Genomic DNA, 25,633 nt, shown 5'->3' with positions numbered 1-25,633 from the left:
CACAAGTATTTCATGATTGAAGAGATGAAATAAAGACTTAAACATCTAAATTAAATTTAACAAACCACTTCTGCAAAGCAAATTAAGAATAGGTCTCTTTAGCCATAATAAAAATACAAATCTGTTTTAAAAGTATAACCACTTTGGCTTGACCTCAGAGGCAGTGCAGTCTAGGAGATAATGAATGCCTTTTACCAAATTATTGGCGCATAATGTGGGAATCACCATGCAATGGAGATTCAGATTGAATCAATAAGTCACCCCTTAAACTGTCATGAAATTTCTTAATTTTTTGTTAAATATGATGAGATAGAACTTAATTATCATAAGGGCAACTGTTGGGAAATTATGGGGCAGAATTCATCTAATATTTTCTATTCATTTTCTGTAAAAAAAAAACAAAAAAACTGTTACCTGCCTATGTTATGTTGGTTTGTGTCAGGACAGTAAAGCTGCTACAACAATTTATTTCAGTCAGACAGTTGTTGTCGTTAGCCAGCTAGCTGATGCTAATATGATGTCTGGTCAATAAATGACGCAACTCTGAAATTTGTCATTCCATTAATCAAAACTGCATTATTTACTTTTTAAAGGTCATTAGGTAACAGAACTTACCAGGATATTCTCATCATTTTGACATTTCATTTTAACAGTCAGTGAGAAAACATACATAAAAGTTACCTGGATGTAACACTAGTTCAGTTTCAGAGTGCTTAGGTCGCCAGGTTCAAAGCAGAGCACACATGAAATAGAAATAACTAACACATTACGTTATTTAGCTAAAGTGAAAAAAAAGTAAAGGCATCTTTCTGGTGCAGCCTGGTTGTCATATTAACATTACACACTTTTTTTGTAACTCCAAAATATTGCCTTAAAAACTTGTTTAGAAAGTTTTGGTAAGTAGACTCCTCTGGTCCTGTTAGTTCATTGTGGTAATTGTTTGTTTTATGACAACCACCAAATGTAAATCATAGTTTTGAGTGCCACTAAATCATTAAGTGCCACTCATGATAAGATTTGTTTAAAGACACTGCAACTAGATATCAACACTGATGGCCTTGCTTGTTAAGATGGACACTTAGTGCAGTACACACTCATGCATATGACTCAACGTAGATGTAAACAATGGTCTGCATGAGTCAGTCTCTTGATTGTACAAAGTGTCAGCATGTGAGATTGTGCTTACGTGTTTTGCCTTTGCCCTTGACCTGTGATCCTTCTCCGTCAGCGTACAGAGCTGAAACACTGACCGAGTAGGGAGTATCTGGAATCAGGTTGTCCAGGAAGGCATTGTTGGTATTTCCTGGAATGAGGACCTTTGTGGAGAAGAAACCCAAGGGTCAAAAAATATATATACATTATCATCATGTGGGGAAGCTTTGCCTATTCAAATGAGCCTCTTCATGCATTACATAAAGATCTGGCAGTGATAATGTACATAATGATCTCATTGCTCATCCCAGTTATTTCCCAAGCATTCTGCTGACAGAGTTTTCCTGAAACACTAACAAAGGCCTGGGAGGTTAGACACCAAACAAATCATTCATTCAGTAAGTGGACTGACGGATAAACAGTTTCTGCGAGGAAGCGGCTGGAGAGCACTACGTCTGTCAGCAGCTCAGAGCAGGTTAAGACATGTAGCTCAACGTGTTTTCTAACAACAAGGATGACTGCAGACCATCTCTTGTCACTGGGATTATCACGGCATCTATCCCCATTTGTGGGCCATGAAAATCAGAACGTTACATCATGGGAAATATATCCGTTGGTTGAACTTGAGTCCACCCTCATCCAGAGCTTTTGTTGTGGTTAAAGCAAATATCTCAAATTTGGACCCAAAGCTTATGGCAGATTGGGCCATGAAACAGGTTCCTCGGTGTTGATGAGGTTGAGATCCCACAACTGGAAGTACATATACGCCTGCTGGACTAGGGTCAAATCCCTCCAGTCAGCTCCAACGTAAGGCCAATGTTCTTGCTGTCATCCTTTTAAAACATGATGAATTGCGTTAGACTGAAGATGCAGTCATAGATTCATTTCCTGAAGGCAGAGCTGCTCTCAAAGGGCTAAGATATAACTCACTGGTTGAGGTAAATCTTAATAAATGAAGCCAAAGAGTTTTCCTGGGTAATTAATGGGGTTATAAGAGGCATTGCGTTTACTGTGCTAAAGAGTTGACTTTAATGATCCAATTAAATAGTAGTTACAACTTTGTAAGTGCAAACCTTCAGCTGTGGCATTTTTAAAAATGTAAGGAGTTAGCAGTTCAGCATGCTGAGATATCACCAAAACGTTCCACAGAAAGGCTATACTTCACACCTGTAGCGTCCTCTGGCATTTTATGCAACTGAATGCCTTTAATCATAAGATGGGTATCGAGTGAAGAAGAAAGACAAAAGGTGTCAAATCAAGTATTGGTATCAATTTAAGGGTACTGGTCCTGGTGTGGTAATTCTTCAAACGATACCCAGCCCTATCAGCCCCCTTGCAACAGTATTCCTTCAGCTTATGTAAACCACTTGTATCTGTCACACATACTGTGTGCTTGAGTTCCCTGAAAAGACAAGTTAAAAGATGGGGACGCTTGTATTATATGGTTAAGTGCTTTGCTGGTACCTATGTATATGGTCAAAAGCATGTGGAACCTCTGATTAATGGAAATCTTAATGCTACAAAAAACAATGAGCCCTGACCTCAATCCCACCCAACACCTTTGGAATGAACTCTGAAAGTGAGCCAGACCTTATCACCCAACATCAGAGTTGGACCTCACTAATGCTCATGAGACCAAATCCCTGCAGCTAGGTTTAACATCTGGTGGAAAGACTGAAACCGGAAGCGTGGAGACAGTTAGAGCAGCAGATAAATGCCCATAGTTGTGGAATCGCATGTTCAGCTATCACATGTGGGTGCAATCTCACAGTTTCCCCATACAGTTGGCCATAAAGTGTATATTTTCTGGCTGCCAACTTCAGTTTAATTCCGACCTAGAAATTTCTCTTTTAAAACAGCACTGGCTCTTAGAAAAAAATGTAAAATGAGGCCAGTTTGAGCTCAATTATATTGAATTAGTCATCAAGAGTTGGTGAATTTTTGTATTTCTGAGCTCATCTTTGTGTCTGCTCTGTATCTTTGCCAAACCAATTTCCTCTAACACCAAAACAAAATCAAAGTTAATTAAAATAGAATACAACAGAAGTGAAAATAGATAGAGGAAGTGGTGACTACAAGGGATAATAAACCACTCAGTGTGGGGAGTACATGGGATGATAAACTGTACAGTAATATTAGCTTCACACCATCATCAAAGCAGACACTAATCATCAGAGCAGCCAAATTAGATTACAGCCTCATGGCCCCAAAAACGTCAACCATAGGAGCTTTCACTGATGTCAGTCACAGATGTATCCGCTGTGCAATATTTCTAAATTTCAGTCACAGAGTTCAGACTCTTTCTTGGGAAATAAAGCCCCCCTTTGTCTCTCTGCAATCCAGATATTTGCACTGGTGCATGAAATCAGTGCTGATGGAGGAATACAAAAAGCTGACAAGTCATGATTTCCATATTTAAGAGCTTCACAATAAAAACTGCAGCTCAAACATCTGTGCAATATTAATGTGAACACTTAGTGAAACATAATAGGAATGGTCAAAATGGACAACCTGTTGTTCCCATGGAATAGACCAACCCAGTGAAAGCTTTGATCCTACTTTGATTTCATTGGTTTAATCAGATGTGGAGAAGAGATGGATACAACTTTATTTGAACTCTCAAGACAACTGACGGAGATGCAACCTGATGTTATGAGTTCAGTAACACTGGATAGTTCACATTCAATATGCAGCTGTCCAGTGTGAAAAGAACATCAAGGGCTGAAAAAGGACAACTCCAAAACCAGGAGCTACAAGTCCCAAAATCAGGCACAAGTCAACACCTCAAGCCAAATCCAAAGTTAAGAACAAAGTCAAGGCCAAAAAGCTTCAAGTCAAGTTCCAACCTACAGGTCTTAAACTCCCAATTTAGCACTAAGTCCCAAGTCAAGTCTCTAATCCAGTCCTATGTCAAGACAAGTCCAAGACAGACAGTTCCAAGTCCTAAACAATTCATGTAAATACAGAGTTTTTATATCTGAATGTGATAATCTGAGGCTGAAACACGCTCTGTCGCAGCTGGTCTGTAGAGATGCACCTTTACCTTCTGCTCCAGATAAAAAGGCTGAAGTCCAGGTGAGGTCACAAGACACTGGTATTAAAGTCAAAGTCTTTTTAGATTTAGTAAATTTTAAGTCAACAGATTCATGACTCAAGCCTGCGTGAGGCCCGAGTTATGAGACTGGAGTCTATACCTCTGCTATAATCCTTTTCATTTAGCAGATTTTAAAGTTGGTTCTTGTATGTACATTTATGTAAAATTATAAGTCTGTTAATCAATTAGTCAAATTCCCAGCTTCTCCAGTGTGAGCACAACCTGTTTGTCTCTGTTTCATATCTCTGGAAATTGAATATCTTTGGGTTTTGGACCATTGCTCGGACACAACAGAGCATTTGAATCTGTCACCTTGGCTCTGGGACATTTTCATAATTTGTGCTCAAGGCTAGATGAACAACTGATTAATAGAAAAAAAAATAATCGACAGATTAGCTGATAATGAAAATAATCGACAGTGGCAGCCCTATCTTGCATATCTTCTTTATCTTTAAACAAGCAAGACAAGAACTGCTTGTGGGATGAGATAATTCCCTTTTTTTCCCAATATAATTTCACTTATCTCATGAATTTGCTGGAGCCACGTCACATCCAGCAAGACTTAACCCTGCAGCCTTTGCAACAAGTGGATTTGCACTGAATAAAAAGATTATCTGATCTCACTAGCAGATTTTTTTAAGTGAAATATGCCACTTTTTTTTGTCTTTACATTTGTAGCTGTAATCCTTTGAGAGCAGACACAGTGATCTCAGGAGAAACCACCTCTTCCTGCCCTGAAGGCAAATTCTGCTGCTAATGACAGTATGTGTTTTAACAGCCTGCAGAGAGTTACTTACCGACCCAGTGGATCTGGGTGCACTCAAGGAAGAATACACCACACGGTACTGCTGAACCTGGCCTGAGGCGGGCTCCCAGCGCACGTTCAGGCTGTTAGGGGTAGGGTTGTACACCTGGATGTTCCTGGGTGGCATGCGTGGGACTGCAGGGTCACAGAGGTTAAGAGAAAGTGGAGTGAGGAAGAGAGGGACATGTTGACTTTCTTCACTTAGCAACCAAATATCAATACGAAAGGTTTGTTCCAAGTACATCCCATTTTAGGACCTAGAAAATGACGGCTTATGCTGATGGATTTACAAACACAAATGATTACATTCCTGCAAATGTCACTGTTGGTAAGTAAAGTGCTAAACAGAAACAGAGCCAATGTCAAGCCAAGGATTAGATTGTCAGTTTAGGTTTTGCATTTTTAAAGGCTACAGAACCAATTTGAAACCAAATTCTTTAAACAGTTTACAAAAGGTCAGAACCCTGGTGAACTTTTTAGTTAATTTAAAAAATAAATCTGTTACTGTCTGCTGTGTTCTGTTTAAGCTTGGAATTAAAACAAGCTGATGTTGGAATAACTTCCAAAACCTCTGGCTTTCATCAAGAAAAAGCATTTAATGGAAGAATAAATTGTCTTTGCAGTGGGACACACTGCATCACAGTCAAACTTGAGGTTGGACTCAAATGCTGAATGCAGCAGAAGTCTCCTGCAGGAAAGTAATTTTATAGTGTCTATGTGGAGAATGTGTAGAGAGAAGTAGCACAGTTTTGGGTTTATGCAAAAGCCCTTAACTTCCCGTTTAAACCAAACCAGATGTGCAGATCCCCCTGGTATTTGGAGCTTTACCCAATAAAACAAAACTAGATGCAGTAGGTAGATTTTAACGGAGCCTCCTCTTCAATAAGGACAAAACCTCCAGAGCAAAACTGTTTCCCTAATGTTGTATAACAGCATTGAATAAATCGTCATTTAATACCTACAAAATACAGACTGTGTCAGAATGTTTTACTTCTATCATCCAAGGACAAAATTGCCTTCTATCCTTCAGAGACATTATGTAATCTTGATCTAATTTTGTGTTATTAATTGTTTTATGGCAGTAAGCTCCTTTTTTTTCCCTCCACACTTTGGACTGAAACTTTGTTTGTGTCCAGACAAAATGTGACAAATTCCTCCTGGGATGGAAACAGTAAAACTGGACTGAGTTACTGGTAATAAAAGATCATTAACGTCACACATAGGCTCATATCCACTGATAGACTGACTCACAGTGAGGACCAGTATGTCACTGCTGTGATGGAGAGATCGCCTAACCTGCCAACAGAAGCAATAACAACCTTTTCAAATAAATGAATGACAAATAAATGATTTTTTAAAAATGTTGGATTTAGCATGAGCAGTCAAAGTTTCTCTGGCTGTGCTTATTCAGACTAGACACAGCACTGCTTCAAAAAAACACTAGGGTTTATGTTGGTGTGTTGGTGATGAGATAATGAAATATTTCACCCTTTTCTTACTTTGAGAACACACACACAGCGAGGTGCCGACCAGCGTGAGTTTCAGTGCAAGTCCATTAAAATTAAAACTGGTTGCATAACTCCAGTGCACCATATTTCATTCACCAAATGTTTGAATTATGGGGAACCAGAAACAGACCCACACACACCACCCTTATAAAGGCAAGATAGCCAAAAACCTTTGTCAGCAACCTTTGGTGCTTCAGAGGAGAGCTGTGTGACGTTTTTTCATCTTGATTAAATATTTCATCTTACTTCAACCTGACCCAAAAACAATCCCCAACCAGTTTTCTCTGTAATGACTAACTATAACTTAAGCTCTAACCACTCCCACAAAGGGCAACAGAAACTATTCTAAGGGGGAATGCACTTCGACACAAGAACATTTGGAGTAATACATCTGTGAGCTTGAACGTTTAACTGAACCACAAACACTGCACAGTTAGCATGTGTTTCAAACTTACGGCAACATTTAAAGTGAAGGAACAAGGCGGTGCTGAGCTCGAAACATGTTGGAATCATGACCCCAAAAATTCAAATTGGAAATAACCTGTCCACAAATGACCTCAAAACTGACTTACAAACAAAGAGCATCGCCTTACATCTGGATGACTCGTCAATTAAGCCTCAGAATTATCCTGACAAGAAATGAAATATTCAGGCTTGTGTTTGCCCGCTGGAGAGGTCTGTGGAATCAAAAGTCTTGCCTCACTCGCAGCTTCCCAATTAAAAAACCCCAGGATGCATTTTCGCTGACTGAGCATGGCATGCCGTCTGGGCAGAAACAAAACCAACACACACAAGGATGTAAAACCACCCAGACGACTCAACCCTCCTCCAAAACAGAGAATGTCTCTCCATCCAAACTTGTCAGTTACCAACAGTAGTTTAAAAATTCCACATTATCGCTGCTTTATTTTTTGCCATCAATCACTATGAAACTCCTCAGCTTGTCTTTTGTTCCATCCACTCATCCTGAGGTTTCAAGGCTTTTAGTGATTTAGGAGTTTGGGCTCATTTTACAGATTACAGTAGTTTTTCCACTGATAGTTCACTTGGGAGATACTCTTTGTCTATAAAGATGTTCCTGTTGTCAAGCATTGTAAAAAGTAAAAAAAACAAAAAAACAATCTGAAAATGATGAGTTACTTCAGTCCAGGAGACTTAAATTCAGGTTCATTTCGGGGAAACACGTGCTGAAGATTTGCATTAGTACAGAGACATAAACTTTAAACATTTTTTCTCAGTAAAGGAATGACTCCTCTGTCTCTCTGCAGTCCTGTACTGCTGGCTACTGGCAGCTGCTCAATAAAACTGTGACTTTTGACTTTTACTTCACCACAGGGGGAGGTGTCCACTCTAATGGCTGTCATTTTAAAAACCAATATGAGTAGCACTGGTGTCAATTATACAGATGTTAAAGATGCTAAAAGTGGTTTTGTACCCCAACTTCTCCCATTTTTAATTTAAATTTAGAAGAGTCAATAAAAGTATTGACCCGAATTTACAGTAAAAAGATATTTTTATGGACAGTGCATTTGAAAAGGTTGTTATATTATATCCAGGACATTAACATATTACAACAACAGATAATTAAATGTGGAGGAATGTTTATAGTGCATCTTTTTGAGTAAATCAGTTCCAAAGTCTTTTAGAAGTCCAATTTAATTTACAAGAGATTTTAACTTGCGTTTTACTGCCACAGAAAAAATTAAGTCCTGATGAGTGAAAATGTCTTTACTGCAGAAATGGACCGCAGACTGAATTATCCTTCAACAGCTGTCATGGAATTTTACAATGAAGAGCTAAAGAATGATTTCCAAAGCCTGACAGGAGCCTGTGAGTATATGATAGACAAAATGAGGAATTAGCTGCACTTAAAAACATTTTTGGACAAGCAAAACAATTGTGGGATTTATGTCTCGCTTTAATGGAAATACTTCATGTGTCATTTTTTACGAGAGAAAATGCTCAAATGATGAGGACTTGGGACATTTTTCCCTACCGGACCAGTCTGATTAAAAGTTCTGCATTTTCAGAAAGTTGTTATTCTAAAAGCAGATGTTTGAAAAGGGGGGTTGTTTTATAATCAGGCCATCTATGTGCTACAGAGGGAGCTTGTTACTTTGAGAAAGTGTTAACCTTAATGTTGCTAGGATAGCAAGTTTCTACATGTCCATTTAAATGTGCCCTATAAGCCCAGTTTAACGCCCAGGAACGTTATGATGCTTGTGTAATGTTTTTTTTTTTTTTTTTATGAGCTCCCAATAGATGAAATGTTTGTCCTGGTGTCTTTCCTGCAACAATTTCTTAATTAAAAAAAGGGACCCTTGTCAGATCATCTTTGAGGGTGTCTTCTATCCCTTGTTATGCTTCTGGCACAACTGTCATAAACATTTGACCTGGATTGTTCAGCTGCAGCGAGAATGTTGTTCCAGTGTCAGATGCACACTGAGGTCTGATCAGGACTTACGTGTCTTTCCCTTGTCAGACTGGCGCAGACCTTCTCCCTCTGGGTAAACTGGAACCACAGTCACAGTGTAAGGAGTATCTGACAGCAGATTCCTCAGTACGGTGTTGGTGGTGCCGCCTGACACCTGCTCCTGCTCGCACACAAAACAATATTATTACACAATGTTTCAAAGCCCAGAATAAACTTAATTAAAAGAATACTCCACCTCCCAAATAGTCACTTGTGAATCAACTACTGAATTTGTCAAGAACATGCATTTTGATTAAACCCTTATATTTAAAACACTTTCACATAAACAGTCTCGCGCATGGATGAGAAGAGCTCCTGTGCTGTTTTTGCAGAACTGTTGTAAATAGTAAGGTTTCAGTGAAAATACATGTTTGGGAAGTACTGAAAATACGACTGGATAAATGAGATTTGGATTTTACAACACGAGTTGTGTGCAAGTTTGGAAACGGGATGTTTTGATATAGTTTTGCTGTTGTTAAACACAGTCCCTGTGAATTCAATTTATCAAGAATATCTCAGTTTTTGGATTCTCTGTTCACCATGGAGGCATGCAAGAAAAACAAAGTTTTCTTGCCGAATTCAACGTATGACGAGGTGAGTAATTAATATATAAATGGTCATTTGGGGAGGGAAGTATTCCTTGAAACTGTGGCTCAGCAAACAACATAACTGCCAAGATAAAAGATTTATTGAAAGTGAAAACAAGGACTATGTTCGCACATTGTGTTGGGAGATCATAAACAGCAACAAGTAAAGAAACTGTTTTAACTTGCATATAGAGTTACAGACACCCCTAATACGCTTGTTGACACTCATTTTTATGGACCCTCTTTGATAACATCAAAAAGTTACAAGCCTGTGATGAAGCACAGGAAGTCAGTTTAATGTCTCACCATGTCCTCGGCGCCTCCAGCTGCAGGAACATAGAAGATGCGATACTGGCGGACGTTGCCCTCCGCCGGCTCCCAGCGCACCTTGAGGGAGCTAGTGGTGGGATCAGTAACCTGCAGATTCTTTACACCTCCCAGAGCCTCTGTAAACACCAGGGAGAGTCACAACATGATTGTCAATATTTTGATTGAGTTATAGCAACAGTCAGGTCAGACCAGCAGCAAAAACATAACTCTCTCTTTGACCTTATCGGAGCAACAGATGTGGAAGGTTCAACAAGTCTGTTGTCATAAGTCAATCACAGGAAAGTGGCTTCTGCTGACATTCAAAATATTTTTCTTTGATCATTTTAATTTCCTGCTACAATCATTACACCAAATTATCTTATTGGTGCTTCCCAACAATCTGTCTTTATATAACACAGAGACAAACCTGAGGCAATCAGGTTATACTTTCTTTGATAAATTCACCTTTCTAGTATTATTAAGACCATTTTTACTTAAATGTTTGTTAGTGTATCATTTGGTGTTAAAATCGTTTTATCTTCAAAACGAGGCAAAAAAGTGACATAGTTAAGAGTTGCATGTGGTCACAGCTGCTTTGCTACGGCTTAACTCACTTGTCTTTCCATTCTCTGACATGCGTTTCCCCTCCGCATCAGAGTAAATAGGCACCAGTGTCACTTTGTACTCTGTGTCCGGCCGCAGGTCTCTCAGCACCGCGTTTGTCGACATTCCAGATACAGGAGTCTGTACATGACAAAATGACAAGATAACACACGTTCAGTAGTTAATAGTTGGTATTTATTTACATGTCTTCACTTGCGTCTCGGCGCAATAAGCACTTTAAAACCTTTTATTTTCCCTAATGTAGCTTTAATGTCGGAAAAATCATCTTATTCCACACTGTCTGGCCGTATCATTTATATGTTGTGTATCATCTTGTCTCAGCTCTTCACTGAGGCTATATGATGTTTATTCAAACGCAAGACTCCATGTCCATCAGCATCTTTGGAAACTTTGCAATCTCCACTAAAGTTAAAAATGAAGGTCTGTGACTTTGAACGATATTTGGCTGCAGATCATGGCTCAGAGAGGTTTAAGGGCAAAAGGAGAGCCTTAAATCTTTCTCTTTCCTATCTTTGGCTTCAGGGATCTTGACTAAAGAGCAGCTTCCTCTGTTCGTGTTTAAAGGCTAAGTCTGGTGATTCTATATTTATCTTACTGTTAACAAATCCAAATAAACACACCACTGCACCGCACATTGTTGGTATTTTTCTAGGATTTTTTGACAATAACAAAGATAGAATGATTTTAGGCCTCATCTTTCAAGTGCCTCTGAGCTTAAAGCAGGTACAGCTTAACAGTTAATTGGTGCCATCAATCTGTTCTTTAAATTAATATCATCCTTGACTTCATCCTTAACCTCTGAAACACTAGCTGACATAACAATTTCACAAGTTCCATTTGGTAGTTTTGCTGGAGCTTTTGATTGTATGGCATGATCTTCATCAACAGATGGGGTTGGTTCAGTTGTCACAGAAATGTAGATGTTCAAATTTTCATTTTACTGAGCACTTAATGAACTTCTCATCCATGCTGGCATAAAAAAAAACCATCTGCTGAGGAAAATCTTGACAACTGAAAGCTCAAGAACAGATACTAAATGAACCTTGCAAGAGTTGGACCTCCACTGGCCTCTCTAGTAGCAGTTTCCAAAATTTCTAAAAGTCCATAAACATCAAAACTAGCAGCTAATGACAAGTATAGAAATTCTTTCATATATTTCGTTAATAATAGACAATGTAATTGCAAAAAATGACATGGAAATATATCATCTCAATAGACAACCAACCACGTTTTCAGTTCCTCCGCCACTGGGGACGTAGATGATTTGGTACTGCCTGACATCGCCCTCGGCCGGCTCCCAGCGAACCCTGAGGGAGTTGGTGGTGGGGTCGGTGACCTGCAAATTCCTCACTCCACCAAGAGGCTCTGAAGAGACAGGACATATCATAGTCTGAAACAACTGCTGCACATAATCCTCGCTGTTTGCTTTATCCTGCAGGGTGCACCGGATAGGTGGGGTTCACCTCATCAGGACAGTCCAGATGTCCCAAAGTGGGAGAGGTTGTCATTCACAGAGGAGTGTCTTTTCTTTTCCTCTCACTGTCTAAACTTTCTGGTATTCTATGAGGCAAAAACATCTCTATTAAAAAGTATTTAAATGTAAAAGATTTTCTCCAAGGAAACAAAGGTTAACTGCTGCAAATAATCCTTGGCATTTGATTTATCCTGCAGGGTACACCAGATGGGTGGGTTTACCACATCAGGAGTGTCCAGATGTATCAGAGTCAAGAGACTTTCTGGCATTCATTATGCTCTTTTGTGAGCCACGAATATCCATATAAACTAGGTCTGTATTCTCATTCTTTGGCTCAAAGCACCATACCAGTGGTTTTCTTGCATGTTTTCGCCCATTAAATAAAAACTGAGTTTACTTTACATTACAGGCAGGTTTCAGATGGACTTCCTGTCCTCAAGGCAGCCAGTAGTTTCAGTTGATTTCAGTACTCTGGCACAGAGAAGATTTTCTCAAAGGTATGTTATTGTAGTGTGGTAATGCTTGTGTCATTTGGTGGTGGAATCAAGAATGCTGCAACAACCACGAGTCAGCTGCTGAAAAGATTTATTTCTACCAGCTATGCTGTTTGGAATACATCAGTTTCTATTTCTTAGAGCTGAATATATGATCACAGTCTCCTGGTTAAAGCCAAAACCTCCAAATATTGAGCAAGAGAGCAAAAAAGGTCTCAGTGGTTTAGGTCAGGGCCTCCTGGTGACCTACAAGTTTGAGGGTAAGCATTTTGTAGTGGAGCTGCCACAACCTCTGCTGATATCAGAAGAAATTCCTACATCTTTTATAAAATATAAGGCTTATTAAGCTTCAGGACAGTCATCACATCACTCAGCAAAGACCGCCTATTGAAGAAGTGAGGCAATGGTTTAAACCATCATCAAGTTGCTACATCAGCTTCATTTGCCATTTGTCATGTAGCAGACAGGGTGGAGAAACCCAGTTAAATGAAGTGCAAGTGGCATATACAGTAAGGCTACATGTATGAAATTGAATCTCAGTTGACTCACTTAATCACATTGCTTATCAATTTTGTGAGGAGACACTGATCTTTGGTTCAAGTCTGGCAAGGGATCTTTGTTGCGTCTCCCCTCATCTCTCTGTCCACACTTTTCCTGTTAGCCGTCTTTTGAATTCTCTCATGAAGGTAGAAAATGTCCCATGCTCTCATATGCTTTCATAGACAACAGAAATAATCATGGAGAGATGGGCCATACCACAACTATGTACGTAAGATTAATAGCACCTCTGTTGTTTTGTTTTTAATTAATCTTCTGTGCTCTGTGAATCTCATCTCCTCTGTGAGTTTTGTTGAGTTGCAATAAAAATAAAGTTCAAGTAAAAACAAAGATCCAATAAACAAATAAATCATCCAAACATCAATGGCATAAAAAGAATAATGGGCTTTTATTGCTGCATAGTCTTGCAATAAAACATTAGTTCTTTGGATGTTGGATAGTCCTTGAAGGCACCAACAGGGAGAGATTTACCGAACCAGTTCAAACTGTTTAGCATCCTTTGTAACATATTTGGCCATTAAACGAAGGTATTCACAGTTTTAAAGACTTGATTCCAGGACAGTGAACAATAGTCTCCCCCACTGATCACACAAAGAGATTTTCTCTCTTTTCTCATCAACTGAAACAATGAATGAGGAACAGTCAAGTAAGAGAATCATCATGTGCAAAGTGACCTCATCTCATTAAATTCTCCCAATAAGGCCATATACTGTAGACATTTTGAACTGATGCCACCCCTCTGCTTTTCTTTACCTAACTAACACCCCACTGGTTTACAGTTTAGATTGCTCCTTTGTTGTGTTGGATTACTCCCCAACATTGTGTTTCAACATTAATAAAGATGATATTCCATAGGGTCTTTAACAGCCCAGAACTGATATGATCTTTTAAAATTGTATCTAATAGAATAAGTGGTGAGTGGCAGTAAATGTCTTCCTTAAAGGAATAGTTCACCCCAAAATCAAAAACACGTACCTTTCCTCTTACCTGTAGTGCTATTAATTAATATAGATCATTTTGGTGTGAGCTGCCGAGTGTTGGAGATGTCAGCCATAGAATCTTGGCTTGTAATGCTCAGAGCACCGAAAAACTATGTTTGAAAAACTCATTAGCAATGTCTCATGCCAGAAATCATGACCCAGTTACTCAAGATAATCCGCAGACCCTGTTGTGGGCAGTTTCATGTAGGAACTATTTCTTTCTACGTAACTAAACCTGCCAACCATATCACCACGCAGAAGGAAGAATAGCTCCATAATATCCAACAAAAGACAGGCATCTCTACAGCCAATATCTCCTCCACCAAAGATATGTATTTTGCTTTGGGGGTGAACTTCCCCCTTTCACAAAATGAGCCATAAATAACCCCTAATGTGTGTTCAGTCATGCAGGGTGCAGCAGATGGGTGAAGTTTTCCACATTACGTTATTTCAGATGCATCAGAGTTTAGACACCGATACATAACTGTCTTGCTCCTGTCAGCTAAACTCCCACCTGACACAAACAATCCAACATAAAGCATGAAGCGTAGTTTCAGATTTGATTATGTGACACTCATGCTTCCAGGAATGTGCTCTGCATCCACTCATTGTGCATCCATGTGGATGAGAGCTGAATGTCTTGAATGTAAAAGTCCTCATGAGTCACTTACTTGTCTTTCCCTTCTCGGCCTGCCGTATGCCCTCCACGTCTGGGTAGACAGGAACAACAGCCACATTGTAGACAGTGTCGGTATCCAGGTTTCTCAGGATGGTGGTGGTGGTGCCTCCTGACACCTCCTCCTGTTCAGTGAAATGTTAAAACCTCTGTCAGTATGATAACAACTTAATCTGATAATAGTGAGAATGTCTGAGTCCACAGTTGTCACAGTTAATGAAAACAGTTTGTACCATTCGTTCTTCTCCATCTGGTTGAGCTGTGTAGAAGACCTTGTAGCTGCGGACATTGCCCACTGCTGGATCCCAGCGGACTGTCAGAGTGCTGAAAGTTGGGTCGATCACCTGCAAGTTCTTCACTCCACCCAAAGGATCTAAGAAGGAGGCACAAATAGACATAAGGATTTATCAGTTAATTTAATTTAACTAATTTATCAGTTAGTTAGTTATTTTGCTGGCTAGCACTGCCATGAGTCAAATGCTAGTCCACTAACGCTGCCAGATTTGGGGAAGGAAAAACAAAAAACAAAAAAAAAAACCTTATGGCTGTTGTTTTTGTTTTGTTTTTTTAATTTCAAATGAAATTCTTTAACAGAGCTTTAAGATTTACTCTGTTTTATGTTTTAGTCTTTTTTTCTTGTTTTACTGGTGTTGTAATATTTTATGGTGCCCTGTCAATCGATAAGTCACACATCTCTGGTGTTTATTAGGTCATGGTGAGTTTAAGATAGCTTTCAGCCCATGTGGGCAGTAAAGTAATATTTTACTCTATTCTATTCTTTTTCCACATTCATAAGAAAAACACATTCAGTGAAATGAGCTCTGGCTTAACATTATTCTTCCCTCAAGGTCCAGGGCACTTCCTGCAGCTACAAATCATTCAACAGACTCATCTGAACTTACTTGTCTTCCCATTTTCAGACTGCGCTCTGCCCTCCATCTCGGGGTAGATAGGCGTGACGCTGACCGTGTACTCAGTGTTGGGCTCCAGGTTCTTCAGGACGGTGGAGGTGGCGGTTCCAGACACCTGGTCCTGGATGAGGAGAGAAGAAACAACTTTGAACTGGGTGAACTCTAGGATTCGGAGAACTCTCAAAAAAGAAAATAGCGGTTTGGCAGATGCAGAAAGCCTCTCAGACTGAACAATGTCACAGTTTAATGTGTTGTGAGCCCAGTTTTCTTGGATGCAGCTTCAGTCAGTAACTGTCTCCGTGCAACACAGTAACAGGAACAGTAGAAACTCAGAGATAAAGATGGATTTAAGCAGAAAGCTTCCACTTCAAAAACTGTCCTGGGACAGTCTGGGCCTTCGAGCAAAGCATCAAACTGGCAGCAAGAGGGAGTGCATGCCTTTCTCTGCATGAAATCCTTCAGGCTTCTGCTGCAAATGTAAATTTGATCTTTGTCTATTTAATCTAATAGTAAGTCCTAAAATCTGCCAATGAGCTGAGATAACTTCAGTTGTTTCCAAATCAAATCATCTCCTTTCACGACATTCCTTGAACCAAGTGACATAATCTTGAGGGTAATGACATGGACCCCCTCGAGATATTGTCACTGCTCTATAGATGAGTTAAACCATCCCACATCACTCTTAAATGTTTTTCATTAGTTCTAAGTAAATGTAGATTTTTAAGGCAACATTATCCAGCAGTTTTCATCTTTTGCTAATTTGATATTGCTCTTTTTTCAGGACAAAAGAATAAAGTTCTTGCATGAAACTGCTTTGGAAAAAAAGTGTAATCATCTCACGCCACTGGCTTTTCTCCACTTTTGTTGAGAAAACTTGAATTTGAGGCCAAAACTAAGATGAAGCTGATGCTGAAGAAGCTGGTGCTGAAACTGAAGAAGAAGACAAAGATGAAGAAGACAAAGAAGTAGACGAAGACCAAGACAAAGAAAATCACGGCGAAGACAAAGAAGAAGAAGAACCCAACCCAACAGACAACGTTAAGAGCAAAGTGGGCATAAACATCCAGACAACTTTTTCCAGAACAGTAAACAGAACAGAAGCAGCCTAATCAAACAATGTTCCTCCAGTAAATATAAGTTTAATGCATTATACCTAACTATACTGTGACCAGCAGAACTTTGATTGCTTTTAATTTGGGTTATTTAACTCCTTAAAATACAGTTTTCCATCATTTTTAACCTTAAAGAGCTTTAAGGTCAGTGGTGTCATGCCACATATGCACTGTCAGAATAGTGAATGTGTTTCTTTGTGTTTTACTTATTTGTAGTGTTTTTGTTAAATGCTGCCTATGTGAAGTCAAAATCACTCAAGTGGACCTTTAAAGCATGTAACGAAGCATCTAAAAACAACACATTATTCCCGATGGACTAATGGCACGAAGAAACAACTATAAAAGACAGATGTATTTACAACAATAAAAAATAATGGTCAGTTACAGAGGGACAGAAAGAGAGGATTTTAAATAAAGGTTAATACTGCACATTTGTAAGTGCCACTGAACATAGTGACTATAAGGTAGCTAAAATGCCTCAAAGTGGTTTGAATTAAAAGACATATCTCATTTCACATTCCAGGCGGTCATAAAAACCAAGATACTAATGGGGCATGGATGAAGTTCTCAGCTTCTGGTAAAAGTCCAACATCTGGAACTGGCAAATCCTGACAGTTACATAAAACTATTTTGCCATCAAGTGTTCCATGGTTTTCAGTAAGACCAACATGTCTCAGTTGAAGCTCATGACATAATATTTAGGGAGTGAGTTATAACAGGATGCAGTCTTACCATGTCCTGCTCGCCTCCAGCAGCGGGCACCCAGGTCACGATGTACTCCCGTACGTTTCCCTCAGGGGGCTCCCAGCGGACGTTCAGGGTGCTGGTGGTGGGATCGGTAACCTGCAGGTTCCTCACAAAACCCAGTGGCTCTGAGCAGAGACACGAAACAGGAAGACAGATTCAATGCTTGGACCAGACTGTCACACAGCTGCTGTCTAGTCAGAGGTTACTGGTGTCCAGGGGGCAGTTTGTCCAGATGTTGGACGGCAAGAAAATGGTTGTTCTCTGGCTTATTTCTCCTTGAGGTCTCAGTTTTACTCTGCCTCTGGTGAGATTAATGCGTTTTATATTTATGTTACAACTGGGAAGCTTTTTTTTCTGGTTCAGTCATTCAACTCGCTCACTGCTGAAGTTATTAATCAATAGCAAAGCTTTTTCTATAGCCAGGGTAAATAGTGGGTATTAGGGCTGTAACAGTTGGTATATTCATGCCAAACATCACAGTATGAAAATCCTGGTGCAGTTCATGCAGCCGTGCACAGAATACACGCCATGTAGGCTGATGCATGTGATGCAGAACCAATGTTTACGAGTTTCACACGTTAACTTTTAGCTGTACACCGTTGACAACATATTCTGAGGTAAGCACAACGAGCTGATTGCTGTGCAAGTCAGTCACACTATGGCCTGTGCAATGAAATAGCAGTGCTGGAAGATCTGCCTGCAGCTTCCTGGTCAGCTACAACAACAACGACAGAGAGAGAGTTGTGTCTAATATGAGGACAGTGTGTCTGTGTTGCTCCACCATTTCTGGGAATGTGATGGAAACACATCCAGCATGCTAACATCCATCTGACAGCATCACCCCAGATGTGCCCTGTCTTTGACTTTGACCTTTCAGTAGCCATAATCCCTCTAAAGCAGCTGTTGCTCAGTAAGACCCAGAGAGGAAATGATCTGTTTAATGATTTCTTAGAGGCTCAGGTGCTTTTTCAAGGTTCATTGATGCACTTGAACTTAAATACCATACAGCCAATAGCACATGACCACAGATACTCACTTGTCTTCCCGTTGTCAGTCAGGCTGGGTCCATCTCCCTCTGCATAGACAGGGACCACAGTGACGGTGTAGCGAGTGTCTGGTAGAAGCTTCTCCAGGACAGTTTTGGTGGTGCTCTCTGACACTTGCTCCTGCAGAAGACACATGTGGTGAACCAGTTTACCAGACTAAAAACTGGTCATAGTTTCATTTAGAGCTACATTTTAAATTTCCAAATAATTTGACCCACCACAGTCATTTTAAACATACTGCATATTTAACTTAAGTTTTACTTTGGGGTTATAATTAATTATTTATATTCATATTTACTCATATTACAAGTCAAACCTTCTGAAAATAAAAACAAATAAATAAATATATAAAAGAAAAACTTTTCAAATAAATGACATTTATAGGGAACTGTAATATTTATGAGACTGAGTTGTTATAAAAATTGTGAAACCGTTGTTTTATGGTTTATTTTACATGTTGTCTTTGTGTACCATTTTGCATTTTCTGTATAAAAACTGAGAGATTTTACAAACTTAGTCATAAATCAAGCTTACTCTAATCATTCCAGTTATTTCAGGATGTGCACTGCTGTTTTTCTTCTGAACAGAAGAAGAACATTTGAAACCACATTATCAGCATTCAAATTCCTCTGGCAGTTTAAAAATCTTCTGTAAAATTTACTTGGATGTACTAATTTGGGGTAAAAGTTATGTCATCAGCAGAGACAAACGAGCCATTTCTAAACAGACACACACAAGCAGCCAAATCGTCAGTCAGCTGTTATTTCACGGCTCTTTACGATCTGAACGAGCATCTGATTACCAGGATTTACACATACTTATTTTCTACAAGCTATGCTCCAGAAAGATAAGCTTCACATTTTCACCATGCCATGCAGCGATGACGGATGCTCTCTTGCAAAAGGATTTAGATGCTATTGTGTGACATGATGGGATTATCTTGTCAGAAAGCATGACATCACTAAATCCCAGTTGAGAGCTTTGATTGTTTTGTTTCTTTTCAAGAATTCAAACAAAGTCTGGCAGCTTTTTTATTAACTTCTCCTGCAAAACCTGCATTTCAGAACAGAGTAATTGTCTTTCTTTTTTTGACAGTACTTCTTGTTATTTGTCCAGATTAATCTTTTTACAGCAAACATTTAAAGGTTCCCCTGAATCTTATTTCACAACACCTCAGAGGCCCAGTTTACAGCACCATTAAACATTGAGAGGAGCCATCAAAGACACATGATGTCCCTCTGTACAGTATTTCAACAACAACTCAATACTGTGTGCCAAAAACATTTGATACTTGAACATATTCCAGATCAGGCTGATTGCACCAGCCAATCAGATGACGCTGGTCTGAACTCAGTGTTGTAGCTCAGTTATTTTACAGATAAAATAGTTAATCTTAATCTAAAGGCCTCAAAAATTCCTCATGACAAAGACAGCACTGTCTGGCTATTATCTAGTTATGATTATTAAGACACTATTGATATGTGAAGACAACTGATGATATATTAGTCTGATAAAACTAAACTATGAGTAGTTAATTTGTGTACCTGGTCTTAAATTAATCAAATTAAATCAACATTATTTCCTATATTACCAACTCACTAAATTTGTCTTTTTCTACAAGGTGAGAATTTCCTTTTTTCCTTTTTCCTTAAATGTTAAGGTTAATTCAAGTTCAGTTAAACTAAACCTAACTTAAATAAACTCAACTCAAGTTATCTTGACCTAAGTTAACTAAACTTGATTTAAGCTAAAGGGGACCTATTATGCTCATCTTCATGTTCATACATGCTTTAATGTTTAAAACACTTTATTTTCCCAATACTGTCTGTGCTGGAACACCTGCACTCACCCTTTGTCTAAGACGCTCCATTTTAGCACTCTTTAAGCCCCCCTTCCAAAAAGTTTATCTTGACTCCACATAACTTAACTCATCTTAACGAGGCCTTTATTTGCAACTTCCCACATTCTGTATTTGATCATATTTTAGTAAAAAGTCTCACTGTTTTCTGATCTGTTTATTTATTGTTTGCTGCTTTTTGTTGAAATTACTAAATCAATCGGGACCAGTTTAGTAGTAACAATAGAACAGAATTTGTGTTTTTGTCTTTCTGTATATTATGATGACTTAAGCATAAGAGCATCAGTAAGTAAAAAGTAATTAGTTTTTTATTTTTTCCATTCAGACCTGGCTGTCATCTGGTTACCAGGTTACCAACAAAGAAGCAAAGAGGTTCTTACCACAATCTCCTGTCCTCCATCTACAGGAACATAGATAACTTTGTAGCCCTGAACGTTGCCATCAGCAGGATTCCAGTTTACAGTGAGAGTGCTGAAGGTTGGGTTGGTCACCCTCATGGTGCCCACTCCACCCAAAGGCACTGGGAGCATGAAAATTATTGTTAAACTGTTGTTGGCAAACTGTCTTAACTTGCTACAATCCAAATATATTTAGGGTAAAATAGAAATTAAAAAACAATCCAGCCCCACAGTGAGTAACTTACATGTCGTTCCTTCCTCTGACTGGCGTTTTCCCTCCCTGGCTGGGTAGACTGGTAACACTGACACTGTGTATGGTGTGTCTGGCATCAAGTTCCTAAGGATGATGTTGGTGGTGCCTGCAGGAACTTGTTCCTGTTTAACAACATTAAAAAGCAAATAAACAATTAAGATAGATAGTCACAGAATTGACTGCCTGATCTGTTTTTGTCCTCATCGGTAAGAGAGGTGTAAAAAATGTCTCACCATTTCCTCTAGGCCACCGGCAACTGGCACAAAGAAGACTTTGTACAGGCGAACAGCTCCGTCAGCTGGGTCCCAGTTCACAGTCAGAGAGGTCATAGTGGGGTCTGTTACCCTCAGGTTCTTCACTCCTCCCAGTGGTCCTAAACAAGACAACAGGTCAGGTTACTCAAAATGTTTTAAGACCTGCCTATGAAGAAATTATTTCTTTTTTTCTTTTTTTTTGAGATTATGTCAGTCTGTTTTTATCATAAGTGTATTATGTAATTATGGAATAAAGGTGTTGTTTATTTGTGTGAACCAGTTTGGTGTTCGATTTTGTATAATGTAAGATAAGATACGTGAGATTTGAGATCCTTTTTTTAAGTGTACAATGTATAGTTTAGATTTGAGCTTCTCTTCAGTTTATGTTATTTTTTAGTTTCAGCTGTCTTTGTTTCAAAACACAAATTTAGAGATTAACATAAAACCTTTTGATGTGTTGTAAAATATCTCATTGAGCACATTTTAACTTTCCTTTTTACTTAGACTGAACACTGAATCAGTAACTTTACTGCAAATTTTCAGTAAATGTACTATTTGTGTAGTTCTTTTTTGTATGGACAAACCAATAATTGGTGAAAATTAGATTATCTTATCCTGTAACAATAACGATGGTTCAACTTCAGTGTAGATTAGTCTTCAGTCTTACTTGTCTTTCCATTCTCAGACATCATCTTTCCATCTCCTGCAGCATAAACTGGCACCAGAGAGACGGTGTAGAGGGTGTCAGGCTGCAGGCCTCGTAGCATAGTGTTGGTTGTGCCTGCAGACACTGTTTCCTGAGTTCAACAACAAATGACACATATTAGCTGCTCACAGAAGACAGAGAGACAAGCATGCAACCAGAAATAACTATTTAAAGTTAGTGGTTACAGTGACAGCATCAGCAGTTTTCAGTTTGCCTTTGAGCAAAGCAGTTAACCCCTAAACTCCCCAGTCAAATTATGCTGCAACAGTAACAGACTGGTTGTACTGGTCTAGTCTGAGAGCTATTTCACAAAGCAGGATAAGCACATCAGCCAAATGAAAACTGCATAAAATATGTCATTAAATTTTGTTCATCATAAACTGTTACCAACATGCATGACTGAATAAAAGGTGTGGGGTTTTGTCTTATGCTTTCTTTACAACATTTATTGTAGAACACATTTTTGAGTCAAGCAGGACCTTTTAGATATAAAAGCGCCGGGCATGTTAAGACACACAGGTGAATAATTTGGCTTCAGGTTCCACATTGCACATTGCCAGCCAACAGGAAGCAGATGGATGTCCTACCAGTCCTACCATGCTCTCAGCTCCTCCGGCAGCAGGAGCATAAATGACTTTGTACTCCTTTACTCGGCCCTCAGCGGGCTCCCAGCGCACGTTCAGGGTGGTCATGGTGGGGTTCAACACCTGCAGGTTCCTCACTCCACCCAGAGGCTCTGAGGGCGTAGAGTGGCACATATTCAGTTAGCAGAGAGTCTGTTAATTAACTCCATCTACTGATCTGTATCGCAGTAAAAATGTAATGTCTTCACCATTAGTACTAGTATTATGGATACATCGGTACACTTAATGTTCACATTTAAATTAAGTAGATGCTTTACTTGCAGTGAAATATTTTTCCACTAGTATTACTACTACAGTCACTACAGTCAGATACAGCAGGAACAAATATTTAATGTTAATATCTTCTTTATAAAATAAAATTAAACTATATTCTTTGAGTGTTTGGACCTCCATTGACATCCAACTCTTACTGGTTTGTCCTTCGCCGCTGACGTCTCTGCTGACGCCAGTGGGGTACACAGCAGCCACGCTGATGGAGTACTGAGTGTCGGGCTCCAGTTTCTGCAGGATGACACCGGTCTTCTTCCCTCCAACCTGCGTCTGTTCACAGGAAACATGTCAGCAGTGAGATTCATTGGCGGAGACAGAATTGTTTTTCTCTCGCTTCAGAGCGACAAGGCCATTTATCAAAGCTGAGTGACAAGTGGCTGACGCATGAACAAGACTGTCACAGCCAGGAGACGCGTCTCTGGCAATGCATGTTGTAACAGCACTGACATATGGTTATAGTAAGTAGTCTGAGTCTGTGTCCTCAGATGTGAGGCTATTCAGGTTGAACATAAAAGTTTTAAAAGATCAGATACAAGAAAATGCACGCAAAATGCAAATACTAACATGAAATCTTAATTTTTCAGAATTAGTTAATGTTTCTATTCCTGTCGTTTATCAATCACCATAATCTAATTTTAAAACTTCTATGTTTTTTTAATGGGCTAACATGAAGCCCATGATCTTAAAGGTCCAGTGTGTAGAATTTAGGAATGTCTAGTAGTGACGCTGGAGAACTACAATGGCCGACGTAAAATGGCGAATCGCCCTATCTAGCCCTATTCATTACCTAAATAAAAGATCTGAATACTTCCTCCACCACTGGTCATTTGATATTAAAAGAATTAAAATATATGAAATTATGTAATACAGGTAAAACAAGCAGAAAAAACTCCATTAAATCTAAAATACAAATTTACAAAATAGCTTTAGCAAACAGCTTAATGTGTCAAAATCTGTAATCACTTGTCCCTGCTGTAGTCACTCAGTCTTCCAAAAACTAAACTGAAACTCTAAAATGCGCAGTAACTTGCAGTGTGTCATGTTTTAGAGACTGAGCCGCTGTTTCTTAGGGCAATGTCAGCAAACTATTTACATTATTTATACATGAGTAAGTAAAGTATTTCTCTGGAAAGGAATCCAAGTAGGCCTTTGGGAAATCCTGAGCAAACAATCATGAAATGGATACCACACTGTAAACACATTCATAGAGGGTGTAAACAGTTTGCCTGGTAGCTAAGAGATAAATGACAGAGACTATCACATCGCATTTACATCAGTATGTTAGGTATTTGGCTGGATATTTTATTCAGAGTGGCTCTTGTGGATATCAAACTTGTGACATTTTGTTTACAGCATGATCTTTTAATCAAGAGGCAACTGAGCTGCTCATTTCATAACACTGTTTTAATCACAGAGGACATATCATTATATAAGAATTATCATTTTTTAAGAACTAATCAAAGAAGTCATCTATTTATTCTTCATTTATCCTATTTACGTTAATAAGCCAAATCGTTTTTGCACAACAATGGAGTTCCATGACACAGAGAAAGAAGACAGATGAAGCTTTGATGAACACACAATATTTGTGAGTAGCAGAGATGGGCAGAATTTCAATTAAATTCATTTAAAATACATTCTTCATTATTTTAAAACATGTGAATCTTCTGACCCGTCCTGTCAGATCCAACAGCATGCTCACTGTGAACTAATGTATGTCACTACAGGAGGTACTCTGAGGAGTGGGGCGTTTTTAGGTTGCTGGTATCAGGGTGGAAAGGGAGGGGGTGCTTATCTTTCTCTTCAACTATCTCTTCAACTGTTTTGTATTGTATCATACATTGCTGTAATTGTGCTGTTTGTCGTTCAGCTGGTCGCTGGTAAAGTTTAAGACGTACTTACTCCACTGTACTTATATTTCTTGCTCTAGAAAAAGTCACCTGCTAAATGCCTATTCTTATTGTCATCTGAAAGAACTGGTACATCACTGTGGCCTAACTGATCAGTCTCCCCTGCTGCATTTCAGTTGGCTGTTCAGTCAGTCAGTGGTAACTTTGATTGACAGAAACCACTCCCACCTGCAAGATATCCTGACTGGCCACTTCAAATTTGTGATGTTCGCAGAGCTCATCTTTTCCAGTAAAGGGGGTTTCAGGTCAGACTCCTATTGTGGGTACTTTATGCCTAAAATGTAATAATATCAGTTTCTATAAAAGGTATTCTGGAATTTTCAAATTAAAAACTACTTGTATTTTAATTAAAGCAAGATATTTTTTATGTATTTGTGCCAATCTCTGGTTAATAGATGCATCCACTGTTGGTTTGAGGCTTTTTGTGGGATCTGAGTAAGGTTATTGAGTATAAATAAACGTATCTTTTCAAAGTAAAATAAAAGCTAAAATCAGTATCAGTCTGCAGACCCTCACATAAATTCTTCATATTTTCATCTCTGTGGGTGTCCAGTATGATTTATTCCATTGGGAGTTACAGCAGTTCCACCTCAGTCTAGAGCTATCATTCTTCTCAGCTGTGGTATTTCACTAGATTTAATGATATGCCATATAGCATCAGCACAGAACTAGACCTAAAAGAAAAAAACTGTAGTTTTTTACTCTTTCCATGATAGTTGCACAATTCCCAAAGTGGACATTTACTATTTTTCTACATTTCTGAGAGCAGTGAGGAAACCCTGAGCTCATC

General features: G+C 39.0%; 1 protein-coding gene across 1 annotated transcript in view; it reads right to left on the bottom strand.

The window, feature by feature from the left end:
- Positions 1-25,633, bottom strand: part of col12a1b (collagen, type XII, alpha 1b) — a 152,480-nt gene that overhangs the window by 51,108 nt on the left and 75,739 nt on the right. Inside the window, exons 31-47 of the mRNA XM_050058640.1 lie at positions 23,074-23,203; positions 22,607-22,755; positions 21,981-22,110; positions 21,293-21,432; positions 21,052-21,181; positions 20,789-20,928; positions 18,541-18,670; positions 17,490-17,629; positions 15,637-15,766; positions 14,968-15,107; positions 14,730-14,859; positions 11,778-11,917; positions 10,543-10,672; positions 9,926-10,065; positions 9,024-9,153; positions 5,044-5,186; positions 1,187-1,316 (exon numbers count right to left, since the gene is read on the bottom strand). Of these exons, the coding sequence (XP_049914597.1) occupies positions 1,187-1,316; positions 5,044-5,186; positions 9,024-9,153; positions 9,926-10,065; positions 10,543-10,672; positions 11,778-11,917; positions 14,730-14,859; positions 14,968-15,107; positions 15,637-15,766; positions 17,490-17,629; positions 18,541-18,670; positions 20,789-20,928; positions 21,052-21,181; positions 21,293-21,432; positions 21,981-22,110; positions 22,607-22,755; positions 23,074-23,203 (2,302 nt within the window). The remainder of the gene's footprint in view (positions 1-1,186; positions 1,317-5,043; positions 5,187-9,023; positions 9,154-9,925; positions 10,066-10,542; positions 10,673-11,777; positions 11,918-14,729; positions 14,860-14,967; positions 15,108-15,636; positions 15,767-17,489; positions 17,630-18,540; positions 18,671-20,788; positions 20,929-21,051; positions 21,182-21,292; positions 21,433-21,980; positions 22,111-22,606; positions 22,756-23,073; positions 23,204-25,633) is intronic.

This window comes from Epinephelus moara, chromosome 12 (genome assembly GCF_006386435.1).
Source record: "Epinephelus moara isolate mb chromosome 12, YSFRI_EMoa_1.0, whole genome shotgun sequence".
Classification (NCBI taxonomy): domain Eukaryota; kingdom Metazoa; phylum Chordata; class Actinopteri; order Perciformes; family Serranidae; genus Epinephelus; species Epinephelus moara.
Note: the sequence above shows the minus strand (reverse complement) of the source record. Positions and strands in the feature narration are given on the sequence as shown.